Source organism: Catharus ustulatus, chromosome 7, assembly GCF_009819885.2.
Source record: "Catharus ustulatus isolate bCatUst1 chromosome 7, bCatUst1.pri.v2, whole genome shotgun sequence".
NCBI lineage: Eukaryota > Metazoa > Chordata > Aves > Passeriformes > Turdidae > Catharus > Catharus ustulatus.
Window position 1 is genome coordinate 31688332 of NC_046227.1, and position 18366 is coordinate 31706697.

Sequence of the window (18366 nt, forward strand, 5' to 3'; positions counted from 1 at the left end):
GCAATTATTTGAAAAGGCTTTGTCACAGCAGCATGAAAATTGGTTACTGTCTACTGGTTTGTAATAATTTCTGCCTTTAAAAAGTGGTTTTCAGACCCCCAAGTACCTCAGGCTGGATGTTGTTAGGTATTTCTGAAAGTTGATCAGTCACACTCCAGAACAAAGTGTTTGCAAGCTCAGCCTGTGATTTTCTTCTCAGGTTTGCCAATGGCCCAGAGAGCTGAAACCACACACACCATCAGCATCTACAGCTCCACAGTCACAGAATCTCTGGGTTGGAAGAGATCTCCAAGATCATCCAGTCCAACCCATGCCCTAACACCTCAACTAGACCATGGCACCAAGTGCCACATCCAGTCTTTTTTTACGCACATCCAGGGATGGTGACTCCACCATCTCCCTGGGCAGAGCATTCCAGTATTTTATCACTCTTTCCATGAAAAACCTTTTCCTAACATCCAACCTGTATCTCTCCTGGCATAGTTTGAAACTGTGTCCTCTGGTTCTGTCAGTGTTGCCTGGAGAAAGAGCCCAACCCCACCTGACCACAGCCACCTTTCAGGGAGTTGTAGAGAGTGATGAGCTCACCCCTGAGTCTCCTTTTCTCCAGGCTGAACACCCCCAGCTCCCTCAGCTGTTCCTCACAGGGTTTGTGTTCCAAGCCCCTCCCCAGCCTCGGTGCCTCCTCTGGACGCGCTCGAGCATCTCCACGTCCTCCCTGAACTGAGGGGCCAGAACTGGACACAGCACTCAAGGTGTGTTCTCACCAGTGCTGAGTAGAGGGGAAGAATGACCTCCCTGCTCCTGCTGGCCACACCATTGCTGACACAGGCCAGGAGCCATTGGCCTTCTTGGCCACCAGGGCACACTGCTGGCTCATGTCCATCCTGCTGTTGACCAGCACCTCCAGGTCCCTTTCTGCCTGGGCAGTGTCCAGCCACACCATCCCCAGCCTGTAACACTGCAGGGGGTTATTGTGGCCAAAATGCAGGACTCAGCACCTGGACTATTGAACTTCATCTTGTTGGACTCTCTCCATCCATCCAACCATTCCAGGTCTCTCTGCAGAGCCCTCCTACCTTCCAATAGATCGACACACGCTCCCAGCTTAGTGTCATCTGCAAATTTACTAATGAAGGACTCAATACCCTCATCCATGTCATCAATAAAAATATTGAACAGGAGTGGCCCCAGCACAGACCCCTGAGGGATACCCAGCTGGATGCAGCACCATTCACCACCACTCTCTGGGCCTGCCCATCCAGCCAGTTCTTAACCCAGCAAAGAGCGCTCCTGTCCAAGCCATGGGCTGCAGCTTTTCCAGGGGATGCTGTGGGAGTGAGTGTCAAAGGCCTTGCTGAAGTCCTGGTACACAACATCCACAGCCTTTCCTGGACACACCAACAGGAAGATGCCAGGCCTGGGGAGGCAGATCTGGGTAACCTATTTTGGACAAAAACTCCCATTATGGCAAACTTTGGGAAAGGAAGAAACTGCTGACACATACACACCATCCCAAATTATGGGAATGGCTCTGGCTACCTGGGACTTGGGCTGTATAAAAGTGATGCCTCTGGAAGAACACTTGGGGACCACCACCAACAAAGAGACCAGAAGAAGAAGGGTGAGCTGGACACTGCAGGAACAACATGTGGCAGTGAATATAATCTTTTTCTCTTTCTCCCCCCTCTCTCTTCCTATTTCTACCCCTCTCTCTCTCTCTCTCTCTCAATTTCTCTCACTCCTTACTGTTAAATAAATCTGCACCACTGACTTCAGCATATGATGTCATTTGCACTTTAATTCAGACACTAATATTATTTCAGGAGTGGGATCCTAACATTGTTCCAGCAGATCTTAACATTAATTGGTATCAGAGGTGAGACTGTAACATTAAATTGGTGTCAGAACTGGGATCATAACACAGGGTGTTGGCACAAACCCAATTTCACAGGACCTGACACACTTTCTGCATGAACTGGTCTGTGCCGTGGTGCACACTGGGGGGCCTATCCATACCATACCTCTCTTCCCAGCTTTTAAATTGCCAACACCTTGTCTAAAATCTGTGATTACAGTAATATAAAACTACCACAAACTGCTGCAATATTTTTCTTTATATTTATTTCATGGGTGTATCACTCTCCAAAATCCCATATGCCACTTCACTGTGACCAGCAGCACAGCAACGAGAGGCAGGTTACATCCAGACAACTGGTGGCTTTATTATGGAACATCTCTGAAAAGGAAAATGGGATTGGCTGGTTTATCTTAATATTCAGAGGTTGGGTATGACTGGATTAAGGCTTTTTAATCACTGTTCTCTTACTCCTCCCAAGACTGGTTTATACAGCAGAGGACAAGGGGTGTTAGAGGAAAAGGTTTTTTTCTCTAAGCTGCATTTCTGGGAAGCAAAGGTTAATATGGATCACATCCAGCTTCACCAGTTCATTGAAGAACAGAGAAACTCCTGCAAGTCTGGTTTCTTCAGAGCCATAGCATGGTGGATTAGAGCACAGCTACTCTCTGAGCAGCAGGACTGGCAGGAGTCTCATTAATATCCAAGTAAATATCGATAACATCTCCAACTGAATTTACACAACACATGTCCCTCAAGTAACTCTCAACAGTAACAGCTATGTGTTATGAGCCTTTCTAGTGTTCTGGGGAACATTTTCAAAGCACCTACCATTGTATCATTTCAAACTGCATCACAAATGTTCACTACCCGAAATGTAAGCCCTCCTGGGAAGCAGGTATCATTACATCCAACTACAGCTTGGTTTACTATCACAAGTGATTCGATGCCTCCAAACTTCCAGATTCAAGCACTAGGATAACTTCCAGAGACGTGAGTGTACTTTGAAAGAAAAAGATGAATAATCCATGGGGGAAGCGCAGACAATAGCTTTTATCCATGTCCATAAATCATAAATCCAGGCACAAAAAGGCTTCTCTTGGTCAGTGGCAAAATAATAAGACCCAAAATAAACCATTATGTTTCTTCCAGAATTAGACTCTTTGCAAGTTTCTAAAAGACTCTTCAGGCACAGACCCAAAAAGGAGAAGAAAAAGTCAGTGTCAGAGATTTGACGTGGGGTGAATGCACTCACAATCCTTGTCAGAAGTACCAACTGGTTCATCTTTCAATTACTGTTTCCAGAGGTTTTTGCATCCTCCACCTTCACTGATCCATGCTTAGGGTCAGACCCACAAGGTTTTGGTCCAGCAAAGCAGGACCACAGCAGCTCAACAGGAATTTATCCTGGGGTTCAAGGTAGCAGCAGTGGATTCAGAATGGACTCTCCAAATTAGTATATACAAATAATTATAACACATACTGCAGCAGATATATGGTATGCTAAAGATATTCAATTAAATAATTCATTTTATGCATAGAATTATTAATATCAAAAGTCCTTGAGCAAGAAAGGTCGCCATGAAAATAATCCTAAATTCTGGTTAAATGTTTCCAGCCAAATCACATGGATACCCTCAGCTACTTCATTTCCTAATACACAAACTTGCTACCTCTTTTTCCAATTTGATGGGATTGTTTCCAAATTTTCTCTTTATGTAGTGTTTTTTTAAAAAATCTTCAAGAGAATAAAATGCTCTTCCCTCAGTTCTTGTTTATCTGGAAAGACTCTCTCCCCATTTCAGAGACAGCCAATGTAAACTGGTGGGTTTGTCAAATCACGCCAATTCACGGTTATTTTAGACAAACTGAAACAAAAAAAAAATGGAAAATAGAGATAACAGTATTAATTTCCATCCACTTGATACTTATCCTATCTATTTAGACTTCAGAAAAATGCTTTTGTTTCCCTCAATGCTCCAACTGCAATTCAATCTTGGATGACGATTGAAGCCCTGTCAAAATATAAATAAAACTTCCAGAAATTCTTAGAATTGAACTAGAACTGCTGCAGTACAAAACCACAGAAACAAAGGCAGTGGTGCCATGCAGCTGAAGAATTGAGCCCTCAAAAAACCAGCAGCTGCTTTGAAGAGAAATAATGAAAGGTCCCACAACCCTGTACACTAAAATATATGGGATATTTCAGTGGCTCTGACAGATTCAGAGCCAGTACCAAGAGCCCTGGCTCAGATGTCCATAAAGGAACATTTCTTGGTGAAAACAACTCACCCTCACCCAGATTAACCTCTTGGCACTCTCCAAATCCTGTTTTTACTTAGAAATTTAATGCTTGAGGTAAATTTCTAGAGATTCTCAAATTCCGTGCTTCACCAACATCAGAGAAGGCTTCATGCTGAATATTGCCTTTGGGCAATATCTTAAATCCAACTAACTTCTGATTTTTCCCAAATGATGTTAAAGCTTGATAACTGAGAGATGTTTTCAAACACTTCAAGGTAAGGCACAAACACCTCCAAGTCTCAGAAGACTGTACATGATAGAAAATAGACATATTTTTCATAAGTCTCATTAAAAACTAAATCTGTTAAGTGCATGGAGGGCTCCTATGATGATGGGTAAGGAATTTTTCTTGTAACAAGAGTCACAGAGATAGAAATAATGATGAAATAAAGCACAAAACAAAAAGAGAAAAAAAAAAAAGAAAAAAAACCCAAAAACAGAAAGGGCATTGCGGCATCACTGGTTCATCCAGGACAACTTGCACGAGGTTTACTAATGAAAACACTTTTATATCATAAAAATATTATCTCCATAGGAACATTTCTTCTCTCTGATGGGATTAAAATTTTTAAAACTGATTAAAATAAAAAACAAAAACAACTTTATGCAAGTTAGGGCAAAAACAAGGGAGAGTATTTTCAGAATATTTTTCCATGTGGAAAAAGTCTATTAATAAATACCACCTGGAAGTTTCTATCTCAGTGGAGCAAAAACATGAAACCTTTGCTGATCAAGAAACATCTAATACCATGCTTTCTCCAGGAGCAGTGGAAACTGATGAAGTGTCCCTTAAGATATTTCACAGGGCTCACTAGTTTTTCATGGAATTGCCTTAAATGCCCAAGGAATTCAAAAGATTTACATTCTTGAAATTTCTCTCCAACAACCTGGGTTTTTCTAACCTACATCACCTATTCTAAGCTTTGCACAGATAATTTTGAGCAACTCTGGTTTCTTTATTTTTTACAGGAATTATTAGGAGAGGCCCCAGAGCTCCCTGGATGCTGTGAAAGAGAGAACTGGAGGGATCACTGACAGAGGGACGAGCTGTTACAATGCATGGTATGGGATCAGGAGTGCAGGAATGGAAACACAAGACATGCAGGACAGCCTGCCTGCCTTTCTGTATGCTCACATTAAATATCCAAAAATTTTATGGACAAAATATGCCTCCTCACAATGACCTAGGAACACTGTCAGAAGAGTACAAAACATCAGTGTTACTATAGAAGCAAAAAAGTGGACTCAGAATAATTAATAAATACTTGCAAAGATGAGCTGTCTCACACTGACACAGCACATAGGGGATATTCTAAATTTGGGTCTTAGGTGTTTCTATGTTTCCTTTTTCCTGATAGGAAAGAGGATAATGAGAGACAGAACTGGAACCTGCAACAGTGAGGTCTGATTTGCTGTTGGATTTCAAAACCATTCACTGATTCCTGAACAGCAAGTGTAGGTATCCAAAGGATAAGGCACTCAATCCAAAGGAGACATGACAGGTAAAGTTTTTAAAAGGCTGGAGGGGTTCATGGATTGATGTACCCAGTGACTGGAAAAAAGAAGGAAGAGAAAAAAAGAAAAGAAAATAAAAGAAAGTATGAACTTTTTTTCCATAACTCTGCAGAAATGCATGCACAGATAATTTATGTAACGTATGTGTTTCACACTCCTACTGTTCTGCAGCACTCTGTAAAACCTGCTGTTATTACATGCTATACTGGCATGTCTATTACTTTCCAACAAGAAAATCATTACTTTGGCCTGCCTCCTGGTCTTGCTGAGTTTTGTACAGCTCACCTGGCCATTTCAAAAACACAAGTTGAAAAATTGTCTATAAATCAGATACTTGACAGAAAAAAGAAGCATTCTGCACTACTTAGCACAGCCAGGGCTGTACTGCATCAAGTTCTACTGCCTGCTTTTTAACAACGCCATCACTTAGAAAAAATGGCACTAATATAATGGTTCAATATTCAGTGTAATGAAGTGGGCTCAACAGCATTCCACCAGTCACAAAAGAGACATTACCGTCTGTCATTGGTGAATAAACTTCCCTTTGTTGTGATTTAATCAACCTCCGTTTTTAACCCACATACATAAAACTTTGCATGCTAGAAGCCTTAATTACTTTGAAAAACACCTGAATAATTTAATCCCAAAGCACAGCTTTTTCCATACCAAGAACCTCAAGAAACTCCTTAAGGGCAAAAGCCTCCCAGTAATCAGCTAAATCCAAGAGCCTTTGTAGAACCAGTTAACTCATTTTCAGTGACTAAATGTTACTTCTACAAATGCTTTTAAATATAGACTTTGTCTCAAGAGTACCCCAACACACCAGCTGTAAAACAAGACTTGCTGGGAGGAAAACACCTCCCTGAGGTGCAGAACAAGTGATCCACCCAACGGATGGAGTCACTGCACTGAAGCTGGGTGGACACTGCTGCATGTGCACAGCCCTTCATGGACCTGCTAAAGCCACCAAACAAGTGTTTGAGTGTTTTTGTGCCTGCTTTAACCCAACCACCATACTCCACATTCACATGGAAGACACACATCAAGTTGCTTTCACTGCAATAGCCCATGTGATACAAAGGAAAAAAAAAAATCCTTTCCTCAAAATCTTACAGTGAGATGCTGTATAGAAAAAAGAAATAAAAAACTAAAAAGAAAAAAAATTGCATAGCACTTACAGCCAGATCAAGGTCCTGGCATGAGAGTTAATGCCAGGTCATGGATGAATGCCATCCAGCCAAAGGGAAGCCTTTGAAATCCTCTCCACAGTCACAGCTGCAGCTTTCAGACCCAAAGCAAATATATGTTAAGTTTTGTCCACTGCTGCACGGAAATCAGTAGAATTCCATTCTTCAGTCTGCAGCTCTTCAGGAAAAGTTCTCTTTAGCTCAGATATAAGATCATCTATTATTCCCTTCCTATTACGACAAAGATTTACAATAGCACATCAAAAGGAAAGGAGGAACTTTCTATCATTGTCAAGTAGCAGAAAGAAGGGGGGAAAGAGAGATTATTGTAATAAAGGTTTGGTTTTTTTATCTCGTAGGAGTTCATTTGTATCGACTATCAGCAACAGTAAAACTACCAGTCATTCACTGATTCACCAAGGCTTCCCCATCATTCCATCTCCTGTAGACTGCAACCCATTACACTTCCCTAGGATACCACCTTTTTCCAAGGACCAAAAATTTTTGTTTGAGCATCTTTCTGGAAACTGTTTTTCATTTAAAAGGCACAGAGTTCAAAACTTAGCTCAGCATTTCTGTTCCAAGGGTTAAAATGCCTGCCTTGAAAAATATGTTCCTTATTTCACTTTCCATTCTCCTTTTCATTTTATGTACCTGTTTTTGTTTCCTGTTATGATTTGTGCAAGAGCAGGCACTCAGTTGCAACACAGAGCAGCATCTGGAAGGGATTTCTGACACTGTGTCTGTTTTCTCCCTTAACTGGTCACAGTCAGAGATCTCCATCCCATCCATCCCATCCCTCCTTTTTATGTGCCTTGTTTCCACCAAGCTCATCCCAGCCCACATTTTAGATGGTGGATGTGCTGAAGTCCTGCTTGTAATGGAAATCCACTACAGAAAAATAGATAACACTATTTTCCTCATTAGGAGAAGTGGTTTCCATGTAAATGTAACCATGGCTCATTACTCCACACTCTACTTGAGCACATTAAGCACAACACAGGCAAAAAAAAAAACCTAGTTTTCTCAGGCCTTTTGCAATTTGCTGACAATTTTGGTGTGCTGCTCCTCTCCTCTTTATCATCAGTGCAAGTTTAAGTTCCTAGAATGATGGAAAGACTTGCAGTGGTATGAAAGCAACACTCAGTCCTCAGTATCCACAGATCACTGAAAAGTAGGTGAGTGGTTAAAAGTCCATCCTGCTCAGCTGAGTCACACTGGATTGTGCTGGCAAAAAGTACAGAGGAAAGATTTTCAGCCCAAATCTGCTGGGGTTAGATACACAGGAAATACTAATTCTACCCAAAATCATAGAATTATGCAGACAAAATGCTGCCTTTAGCACTATGAACCACTTCAGAGATAATCATTGAAAGCTCTGCTGGATCACACCCAACATTCTTAAGTATGTTCTTTATTTACCATTTTCCTGGAATAATAGATAGAGAATGGATAGTACAAGAAAACCAGATTAAACTGATTTTCTAATACAGTTTCTTTTTTTTAGGACTACACAAATTTTTTAATATGAAAATCCATTCACAGACACAATATGCATTGAAATCAATAGAAAATCTTCCACTTGGAATTTCCAGGTTGGATGATGAGTAATAACCAAATGCCATAACCCCTCAGCAGGAGCAGCACAGCAAACACACACACATGGAAGTGCAACACTTCGGTAGCAGCAGCTGCACCCTAAATGACAACCACTGTGACCACTACATATCATATCATATCATATCATATCATATCATATCATATCATATCATATCAGGTTCCTGCCTGAAGGGCAGAAATCCAGACACTTAGCTGCCAATAACACCAACCTTCCTGCAACTCCTCTGGATTGTGAGGATACTCCTAAATCTCAGTGTTTTTCTCACATAAATACACAAACATCAGTGAGCCAGACTTGTGCTGACCACAAGCCACTGTTTTACTAACAGACCACCACATGTGAGCTATCTACCCATGGAATTGCTCAGTAACATTTTAAAAACACAGTCAGTTTTCCCTTAAATGTGCACTGGAGGTCCATCACAGGCAACTCTGACATTTCCAATTCCCAAAACAACAACACACCACAAACACTGACATTATTTCTGAAATTGCAGCCTTCAAAGATCCACCTAAATCACACAGAAATTTTTCAACCAGCCAAGAACAGGACAAGGGCTTTTAACCTCCAATTTTGTAATCTCCATTCTCTTTCAAGTGGAACTCTCAGATACATCCACATATGTAGAGTTAGGAAAGAAAACCTCAGTTACAGGAGATTATATGATCTGTAAGTGAGACTTACACCCCTTTTGTTTCCTGCAATCTATTTCAGATTCTGAGTGGTCCTCACAAGCACCTCTGTGAACCTGAGACCTCTCCACCACCTGCAATTCACTCATTCGTGTCACTGTATTTCTGTCATGACTGAGGAGGCAATGTTTGAAAAGCAGCAATACCTACAAACATGTAAGAAACTGATCCAGTGTTGCAATAAACAAAATAAATTCATGCAGTGTAGTTGCACCAGAACTAAGCCAAGTGAAAAAAACAAACCAAAATCATACAGCTGTTTTTAAACATACCCATGTACCCATCATCTTCAGTTTGTTAAATCTGTGTAGCAAAGGGAGCAGCAGGACAGGACAGGGAAGCCATCCCTGTTAAGGACCTGATTTTCACACCTTCTGTATTTCTGGGGGTTACATGGACCAGCTCCAGTCTGATCCCAAGGACCTGACACCCACTGAGAGCTGGTGCACCCCACGGGTGGTTCTTTACTCTCATCCTAAGGGAATCCAGCTCACAGTGTGAAACTGCTCCAGTTTCAACAACAAAATTCATCCAGGGTCAGTCAGAATTTGTTCACTGGTAAGTTTTTGATCCAAACTAAAATGCTACCATGGCCATGCCCAACTGCAATGTACTGCAGGCCAAGGGACTCTTGTTGAACTGCACTGACCCAGGTCACCCAGCCTTTAGAGCAATTATGTGTTTAGTTAGAATTGTTATTAGACCACTGACTTAAACAGCTTTTCCTTAAGACTCGAAACAGAAGCACACCACTCATAATTAGGCGGGTTTATGCTCAATCCTTTGTTCTGAAAGACTGTCCCAATATATCTTAAATGCTTTGATTTAACCAGGCTCTGAAGTCTTAGGATGGAAAAGGGGAAAGGAGGTCAGCAGTCTGCACCACCAGGAGCAGGGAGAACAAACACAGGGATGAATGATCAGTCACACTGGCAGTGTTTGATTTGCTTTCTTGCACTTGCCCAGCACTTCAGGCAAGTTCAATGGTTTTCCCATTGGCATTTGGAATTCTGTCCATATTCTCAAAACTAAAACTTCAATACTGGGCTGGTTTGGTTTTTGGAAAGCTACAGAATGCTTTTCTTTCTTCCCCAAAGGAATTGCAAATTGCAAATATGGCCCCAGGCAGTCTGAAATATGCCCCCAAAAGCTTTTAAAGAATCATTATTTTCCTTAAATTATCACATTGTTTAATACTCCCTAATTGATTTTCTTAGGCAATATCCTCCAAACGCCAGAGGGGTTTTATCTTATCTATTTTATCTTAAAAGTGGTCAAAACTATTTACAGATTCTCTACATAAATAACACATAATAAGTTATGTGGCTGCTGCCAGCAGTGTTAAGAAAGATTAAAAAAGGTCTTTTAGCTTCAGCCTCAGATCTGTAGGTCATCCAATGTCCTTCCTAATGGATAAATACAGTAATTTATCATCATCAGTCACCACCAGCATTGCTCTTTTTACTATCATATATTCATGAACATCATTCGATGCAGCTGAGTGAAGCACAAAAGAAGTGCATGATTAAAGTGGAAAGGGACAGAGTTTGAGACATCCAAGATCTTGTGAGTGATGCATGGACTTAAATATGACACAGGGCCTGTAAGACTCACAAAGACAGTGACAAGTTACAGGTACCTGCTGGCAGGACACAGGCAGGTGTGGCAGCAGGTGACACTAACTGTGTCTTGAGATATAATGCTGAAAAAAGTAAAATATGTGAAATGCAAATCTGTACACCTACAAGTCCTTCCATAGGTCAGACAAATTTCAAAACTCTGTAAGTTGAAAAAAAAATACAATAAAACACAACAACAATTATGATACCCCTCTAGGGATCACTTATTGCATTATTTACTACACCATGAGAAGAGAGTCTGTGGTCACATTTGTGTGTCACTAACACATGCACATGATCTCCAAATGCCTCCAAGTAATTAAAAAGTGCTAAGATGATAGCTTTCAAATTTGAGAATAACATCAAACAGCAACTCTGCTTAAAGAGTTCCTCCCTCTTGTTAATTATCAAAATAGTTTGCCTGAAGCAATACTTTCAGTTGGAAGATGCTGGAAAAAAAACATGGACAGGATTTTTAAAAATAGCTAATACAATATGTATGTTCAAATATCTGAGGCTACTATGTGACCTACAACGTGCCTGCAATTCTTTCTAACACAGAAGAGCCAGAAAGATTGCCCTGTTTCACAGGTTTTGATTTACTGCACTAAGTAATCCCTTTAATCCACCTGCAAGCAGAGGGCTCTACATGCTGGAAAGTCAGGTGCTGTAGGATGCTGCCAGGTTCCCACACGCTGTTTTGCAAGCCAGGCACACTGCAAAAAGGCTTCAGAACCCTGAGAGGAGGGTACCAAGAGCAGGAGAGCATCAGCATGATCAGCCCACCCTGTGCCCATCAGCAGAGACCTCTCTGGTTGTGCCCCAGGGCAGAGGCTGGATAAAGGACTGGAAGGGTCTTGGTGAAGTTTCCTGCATTAGGGAAGTGAGTTTCTGACACTCATCACTTCTGAATTTGAGAGGCACAGAGAAATACCCTCATGTGCTCTGCAGACACTGAAAAATGTGCATGGCTCAAGCTCCTGAGATTGTGCATGACTCACATCAGGTACCAGATGTCACAGACAGTGATGCTCCTCAATTAACATCAGGAGATCTCACCAAAAACGAGATCCTGCTCGCCCCTGCCCCACAGAGCTCAGAGCAGAAGACAAAACTGCAGTGAAGATGGAAGAGAAGCTTCAGGCTTTTTGTGCCAATCACCACGATCGGGTACACGGCTGAACTACATCGGAACAGTCAGCAGGCAAAGAGAAAAGGAATAAAGGCCACGTGTACTATCTGAGAGATGACACATCCTGTGCCTTCCTCTAGAGTCTGAATCCTGAACAATATTACAAACCACCACAGATAACACATTTTCCTGAAAGCTCCTTGTGCAGCTGGTCACACAGCCAACAGATATTGCAAGCCTGTAATCCCCCTTGATCAATTCAGCACAGATATAGTGTGGCCTCCATAGAGTGTAAGAAAAAGAATTTAAAAGTTTAAGTTAAGATTCAAATGACAGCTCTTTATGAAATATTCCAGGCATAATAATGTAACCTTATTTCACCACTACTACTGGCTTTCCTTATCTACTGTTTGTGACACTGTGTTGAACCTTGTTGAAACCGTAAGTTGGGTAGAGCACCACAACAAAGCAAGGTAAAAGTTCCACTAGGCTGGTAAGCAGGAAAAATGCAAAGTCACTTTGGACTATGCACTAGAACTGGATTTCTTATTTCAGCCTGCTCTGAACACCAACAGGAGCGAGGGACATGGACTTGACCACCTGACCAAACCTTTCAAGTACTGGAGCTGTTGTGTGTGTGATTAAGAGTTCAAGTTTCTGCCTGACCCATCGAACCCAAACTGACCTGAGAGGGGCAAGGGAGAGCCCTTTCACCTCGATAAAACCCCATTACAGTGAATATTGCTCTGGACAGACACAGCTATCCATCAATGTTCTTCTAACTACAAGATCAGAGTCTGGTTTTGGGAAAAAGAAGCAAAGCAATGAAGAAAGACATAAAACCAGAAATTATTTTGGCTTTAGTCACTGAAAAAGAAAATGCAGATAATTGTCTTTTGTTCTTTTGTTCTCTAGATGTAGTTTTAGAATGTGCCACTTGTCTGGTGACCACAGAAACCAGTCCTGAGATAGAAAAAGTCAATCCCAAAATCAAGACAGTCAAGAAAACATAGCCAGTTGTCCTTGTTTTTTTTACTAAACATGTAATTTAAATGCCTACCAAATAATGCCCCAATTTAGTACAACACAATGTCTGCTTTGACCTTGCATGTTTTAAAAAGAATAATGTAGTAGATTCTAAAATTATATACAGGAAAAAAAAAAAAAAAAAAAAGAAGAAAAAAAATCCATCTTTTTTTCTGTTTCAAAATCAATTTCAAAAAAAGGCATCAGGTTGGGAAAGTAAAAGAGGCTCAGGAGAAAACGATTATAAATTTCAAAGGTCTGTCTTCTGCACACACAAAGAACAGCGAGTAGCACCAGGTGCTGCAGATCATCTGGTTTTTTTGTAAACAGACTGAAGCCTCACAAAGGTAATACCTAGAGGAATTATCTTAGTTTTTCATCTGCAAAGACAGCAACATTCATCAACCAGCAAGTCATTCAGGTACATTATATTTTTCAAATATGTTGTTGTGTCCACTGACTACCAAATGGTTGTGCCTTCTAAAAAAGATCCCTAAACACCATTGTCCAAGACCCCACAACAGTTCTTAAGAGCTGCAAGATGAAAAACACTCATTTTTGTCCTCTAAGGGGAACTGAGGAGCCACATTAACTCCTGACACAGCTCAAGTGACAGAAGCCTGAGCACTTGGATGGAGTATTCCAGAAATACAGGTAATTTACAGCTATTTTCCTTTCTACAGATATATCACCTGAACATAAAACTGTAATTTTTGTAATACATGTGACTCATCATTTAGCAGCGAGGTGGGAATAAATCTGGCTAATTTATCAAACTGAATGCCAAAACATGAATAGCTCTGCTAATGGAAGTTGTTATTGGATGCCTTGTCCCAGAGGAGCCTTGGTTTAAAAGTACTATCAGAGGAAGTGTTGGATATGAAGTTGTATCCAATTATTTATAAGGTGATGGCTGTGGATGCTTCAGTCAGTCAATCCAAGCTTTTATTTAAAGTGGAGAATCCCAGCATCAGCCTACTGTAATTTGAAATCCCATCTTGGGTCACAAGCCTATAAATTTACCAGAAGTGCTTCACCTTTGGTATGACTGCTCTTAGGGAAATCTGTAAAACCAGATTGGAATCAGGAAAGAGATTTACTCCTAGAAGATCTTGGTACAATTCCTCATTCTCTCTAGGACTTTCTACTTCTCTACCAGACAAGATTTGCCAGTCCTGCCTCAGGAAACCTGTTGCAATCCTACCCAAGATGTATAGAGATAGTATGTCCCTTGACCCCGGTAATACCTATGGTCTGACCCTATCTCCTCTTTGTCCTATTGGCAGGGTGCCAAACTCACCCGCCCCTTCCTGACCCTAAAAAACCCCTGTCCTTGGAAATCTTCCTCTTTTGCCTCCTAGACACAATGTAAAAATAAACCACGGAACCCCCGAGGAGAAAAGAGCCTCTTTTGTATCTTTTACCCCAGTTCATGCTATTGTCCCAAGCTTTCCCTGCTACAGAGTTACAAAGGTGCGGGTGAGCCTCGACGATTTAGCAGAAACCCTTCTCAGAGCAGACACCTTCCTGTTATAAACAGGTCAATAAACTCCAAGTGTCAAATGTAGTGACACCACAAGTTCACACAAGCTCAGCAGCAACATGCAATGTGAAACGTGAGCACACAGTCAGAGGTGGATTTATTTAAGGCCCTAAGAAGGATGCATTTTCCATATGAGCAAGCCCATGACAGTGCTGTGCAGTGTGCAGCAGCAGAGTGAACCTGTGAACCCCTTTTCTTCTTCCCCCATGCTCACCACAGCACCAACTCTGCAACTGCAGCCACGACAAGCCATCAAAAAGCTTTGAAACGATGACATTCTTTCCTTAGGATCACAGCCACACCACACTGCTGCACTAAGAATGGTTTCCAGCACAAGCCTGAAGTCAGACACAGCCTCTGGCCCAGCCCTGCCCAGGGCTGAGCGTGTCCCACGGGTCTTGGCTGCTGCACAGATTCAAGAGCAGACACCCATAATCCTGGCCTCTGCAGGACTCAAGCTGCTGTCCCTATGATGGACATTCAAACCCACAGAAAGACTTGCTATCCACTAAAAGCAACATTTTGCATGCCATGCTGTTACACACTGCATGATGTCCCTGCACCTAAGACAACAGGTAACCAAAGCTGATTCAATGTCAACTTTCACCAAGATAATCACACCTGGTCTGAAAAACCCAATCCAAGTACACAGGACCTCCCACCTACACTTCATTCAGCCAGGCCCACAGACAAACCAGCACCTGCCACATCCACCATTGAGAGGCTGAGAACTCCAGAGCACTCAGGCAACCATATTTCTATATTTAGGATAAATCTTAACATTTAGTGTGCTTTAAATTGATATCTTACTGCTGTTCCTCATTATGACCTAAAACAGCAGTCAAACTGGTAATTTTGTTCATATAATATTAATCCTGCTTTGAAAAGACTCCCACCTCCAACAACAATTGCCAATTCAACACCTCTGAATTGAATATAAAGAACTAGAGATTGGTTAAGTTCAAGTACTTTTTATTACATCTAATAGCAGTATCCCTCTAAAGCAAAACAGTGTCCTTGAAATTTATGAGCTCCATGAACCTCTGAGCCTACTTAAAATAATCTTCACTTTTCCAAAAATTCTACTATTCACATGGAATTTAAGTACTGATGGAAGTTACCCATCTATTTCAGATCATGTAACTTATGCAATTAATTTATTCAAGAAGGATCAAATGTATTATTTCATCAGCATTACACGAAAATGTGCCGTAGTGCATACATTTCTGAGCACAGAGCATTCATCTTTAAATTTATTTAAATGAATGGTTTCACTGATACTGGACAGACTCCTCAGAGCTGAACGTGCAGCCTGGGTGTGCTCGCAGGACTGGGTTCTCAGACTCGCTAAAGCACATCTGAGCCCAGCAGCTTCCACTGCTGGCGTTTGTCACCCAATGCGAGTGTATCGAAGGAAAATTAAGCTCCGTGGATGGATGGAACAGAGAACGAAAACGCGAAACGCAGCTCCCCACGTCCTGCGAGCCCGTTCAGCTTGCCGGAGCTCCGAACCCAAAGCGGTGCGCACGGACAATGTGCAAAAACCCCTTCGATGGAGTTCGGATTTTCAGATGCTCGGGGAGAGGGAAGAGCTGAGCGCTGCCCGGGGCCTCTCCCGCCGGGTGCCCAGGGCAGGGGCGAGGCTCCGGCTCCGGCACGACCCCCGCCCCGCCCGGCTGCCGGAGGGTCCCCGGGGACAGCCCCATCCCTCCCGGAGCCTCCGCTCCTGCCGCCCGGGAGCACCGGGCGCAGCGATCTGCTGATGAAAACTTCGATTTTGTGAGGATGACATCCAAGTTGGGCTGCTCCCCGGTACCATCTCCCATACGCGGACACCGCCCCAGACTCGAAGCGAGCCGGTGCCCTGAAACACCGCTACCGAGAGGCATCAGCGCCCCGCCAGCCTCAGCCCCGCCAGCCCACGGGGCGGCACCGTCGGGCCAAGGGACGTGACTGCCGCCCGGTCGCTGCCACAATCCCCCCGGGAAACCTCCCCGGGCTCGGGGCCGCTCCCTGCCCGCCCCGATGAGGAGTGCCCCGCACCGCCGGCCGCTCCCGCGGTGCCAGCGCGGAGCCAGCATCCCCCGCCCGTGCGGCTCCCCCGGTGCGACTCGCGGGGAAGCGCAGCGCAACCTGCGGCGGGACCCGCTGCCGCCGGGGCCGGGCTCACAGACACCCCGGCCCCGATGCGCACCCGGACGAGGCTGGGTCCCCTCCGCGCGGCCCCAGCGCATCCCCGAGACAGCTCCGCCGGGCTCCCTCTTCCCCCCGGCCGAACCGCCCCGAGGGCGCCCGTGTCCCCCGCTCCCCTCCCGCACACTTTTCTCCAGCTCCGCACAACTTCTCCGGGACGGCGGGCGGCCCCCGCCCCGTCCATCCCCGGCCCCTGGCCGCCCCCCGGCGCCTCCCGCCGCAGGTCGCACCTGGTCGGGCTGCGGCGGCGGCGGGTTCCCCCTGCCGCCCGGGTGCGCCGGCTGCTCCTTCATGGCTGTCATCGCAGGGGCTCGGCGCGGCGCCTCTCACTGCTGCTGCGGCCCCGGGCACCCCTCCCTCGGCGCCAGCCGCATGACACCAGCCTCCCCTGGAAGTGGCGCGGCGGAGGAGGAGGAGGAGGAGGAGAAAGAGGAGGACGGGCGGGGGGCGCGGAGCCGCCGCCGCGGCAGCGCCGCTACCGCAGTGCCCCGGCGTTCCGGTGCTCAGGGGGCGCCCGGCCCCGCCGTGCCCCGAGCCGGGGGGCGGCCGCGCATCAGCGCCGGGCGCGGCCGCGGAGCGCCCCGAGCGGGCACGCTCTGCCCGCCCGCCCCGCTCCCCCCGCTCCGCCCGCCGTGGGCCGGCCCGCCGCCGCCAGCAGGTGTCACAGCCGCTCCCGCCGGCCCGGGAGAGACCATCCGCGCCCCCGCCACGGGGGCGTCGCTGCCCGCTGCGGCGGGGCCGCGCCGCCCTGCCCGCCCCGCGGGGACGGCCCCGCCGCTGCTGTCCCGCCGCGGGCGGCTGAAACACGAGAGGGGCTGCAGGGAAGGACAGGGTGAAGGGAGCCCGGCTCCGCTGCTCGCTGGCTGTACCGCTTCTGTACCGCCGGGCAGGGCAGGAGCTGTCCCGCCGCTGTCCAGCCCCGCCGCTGTCCAGCCCCGCCGGGTTCCAGAGCGAGCGGCCACAGGCGCATCTCCCCGGCTGTACCAGAACGGATGCTGCCAGCCCCGGCCTAGGAAGCTCGGCTTGGGGCATCGGAACCCCGGTTTGCACCAAGACGCTCATCTTGGGGAGCCCGAGGCGGTGAATGGGGTTCCCAGGACCCTTTTAGCTGAATTCAGCACAGGAGGCTCTGATATGGAGCTAGAAGAACAGCAGGGAAGACCATAGGGACCCAGTTTACCCTGTGTCTCAAAGCCATATCAACAGATAGCTTCAAGGGGTGTTCTATGCAAGGATGAATGAAGGAAACCATCAAGAAGGAAGTAGTTGAACTGACTCAAGGCATAGTGAACACAAGCATTTGCAAGAGAAAAGACCCTCAAACAGTAGAACACTGGGCTTGGGCTGGACTGCTTGTTAATCCAGGCTGGTTCCATGCCCCAGAGCCCAGGAGGATGGAGAACACAGGAGATGGAGCACTGGGATGGGAAAGCATGGCTGGCAGGACAGAGAGCCCCAGCACTCTTCATCAGCCTAAGTCTCAGGGCTGCAAGGGAGAAGGAAAGCTGTCAGCACATGTGAGAGGAGCTTTTGATCATTTTTAATATATTTTGCATCAAACCTCACAAGAAAGGTCAATTCTGACTGGATGGTGAGCATAATTAATAGCAGCGACAGAGATCTAAGATTTCAGCCCATGTTGGGAACTGTTTAAAAAGGAACAGGAAGATGACATG

At 45.0% G+C, this 18366-nt stretch overlaps 1 protein-coding gene across 1 annotated transcript in view; it reads right to left on the reverse strand.

Annotated features, from left to right (window-relative positions):
* LOC116998787 (inactive dipeptidyl peptidase 10-like) overlaps positions 1 to 17180 on the reverse strand; it is a 241969-nt gene extending 224789 nt beyond the window's left edge. The window contains 1 exon segment of the mRNA XM_033064890.2: positions 16921 to 17180. Within this exon segment, the coding sequence (XP_032920781.1) occupies positions 16921 to 16992 (72 nt within the window). The 5' untranslated portion in view covers positions 16993 to 17180.
* Positions 17181 to 18366: the final 1186 nt, after the last annotated feature.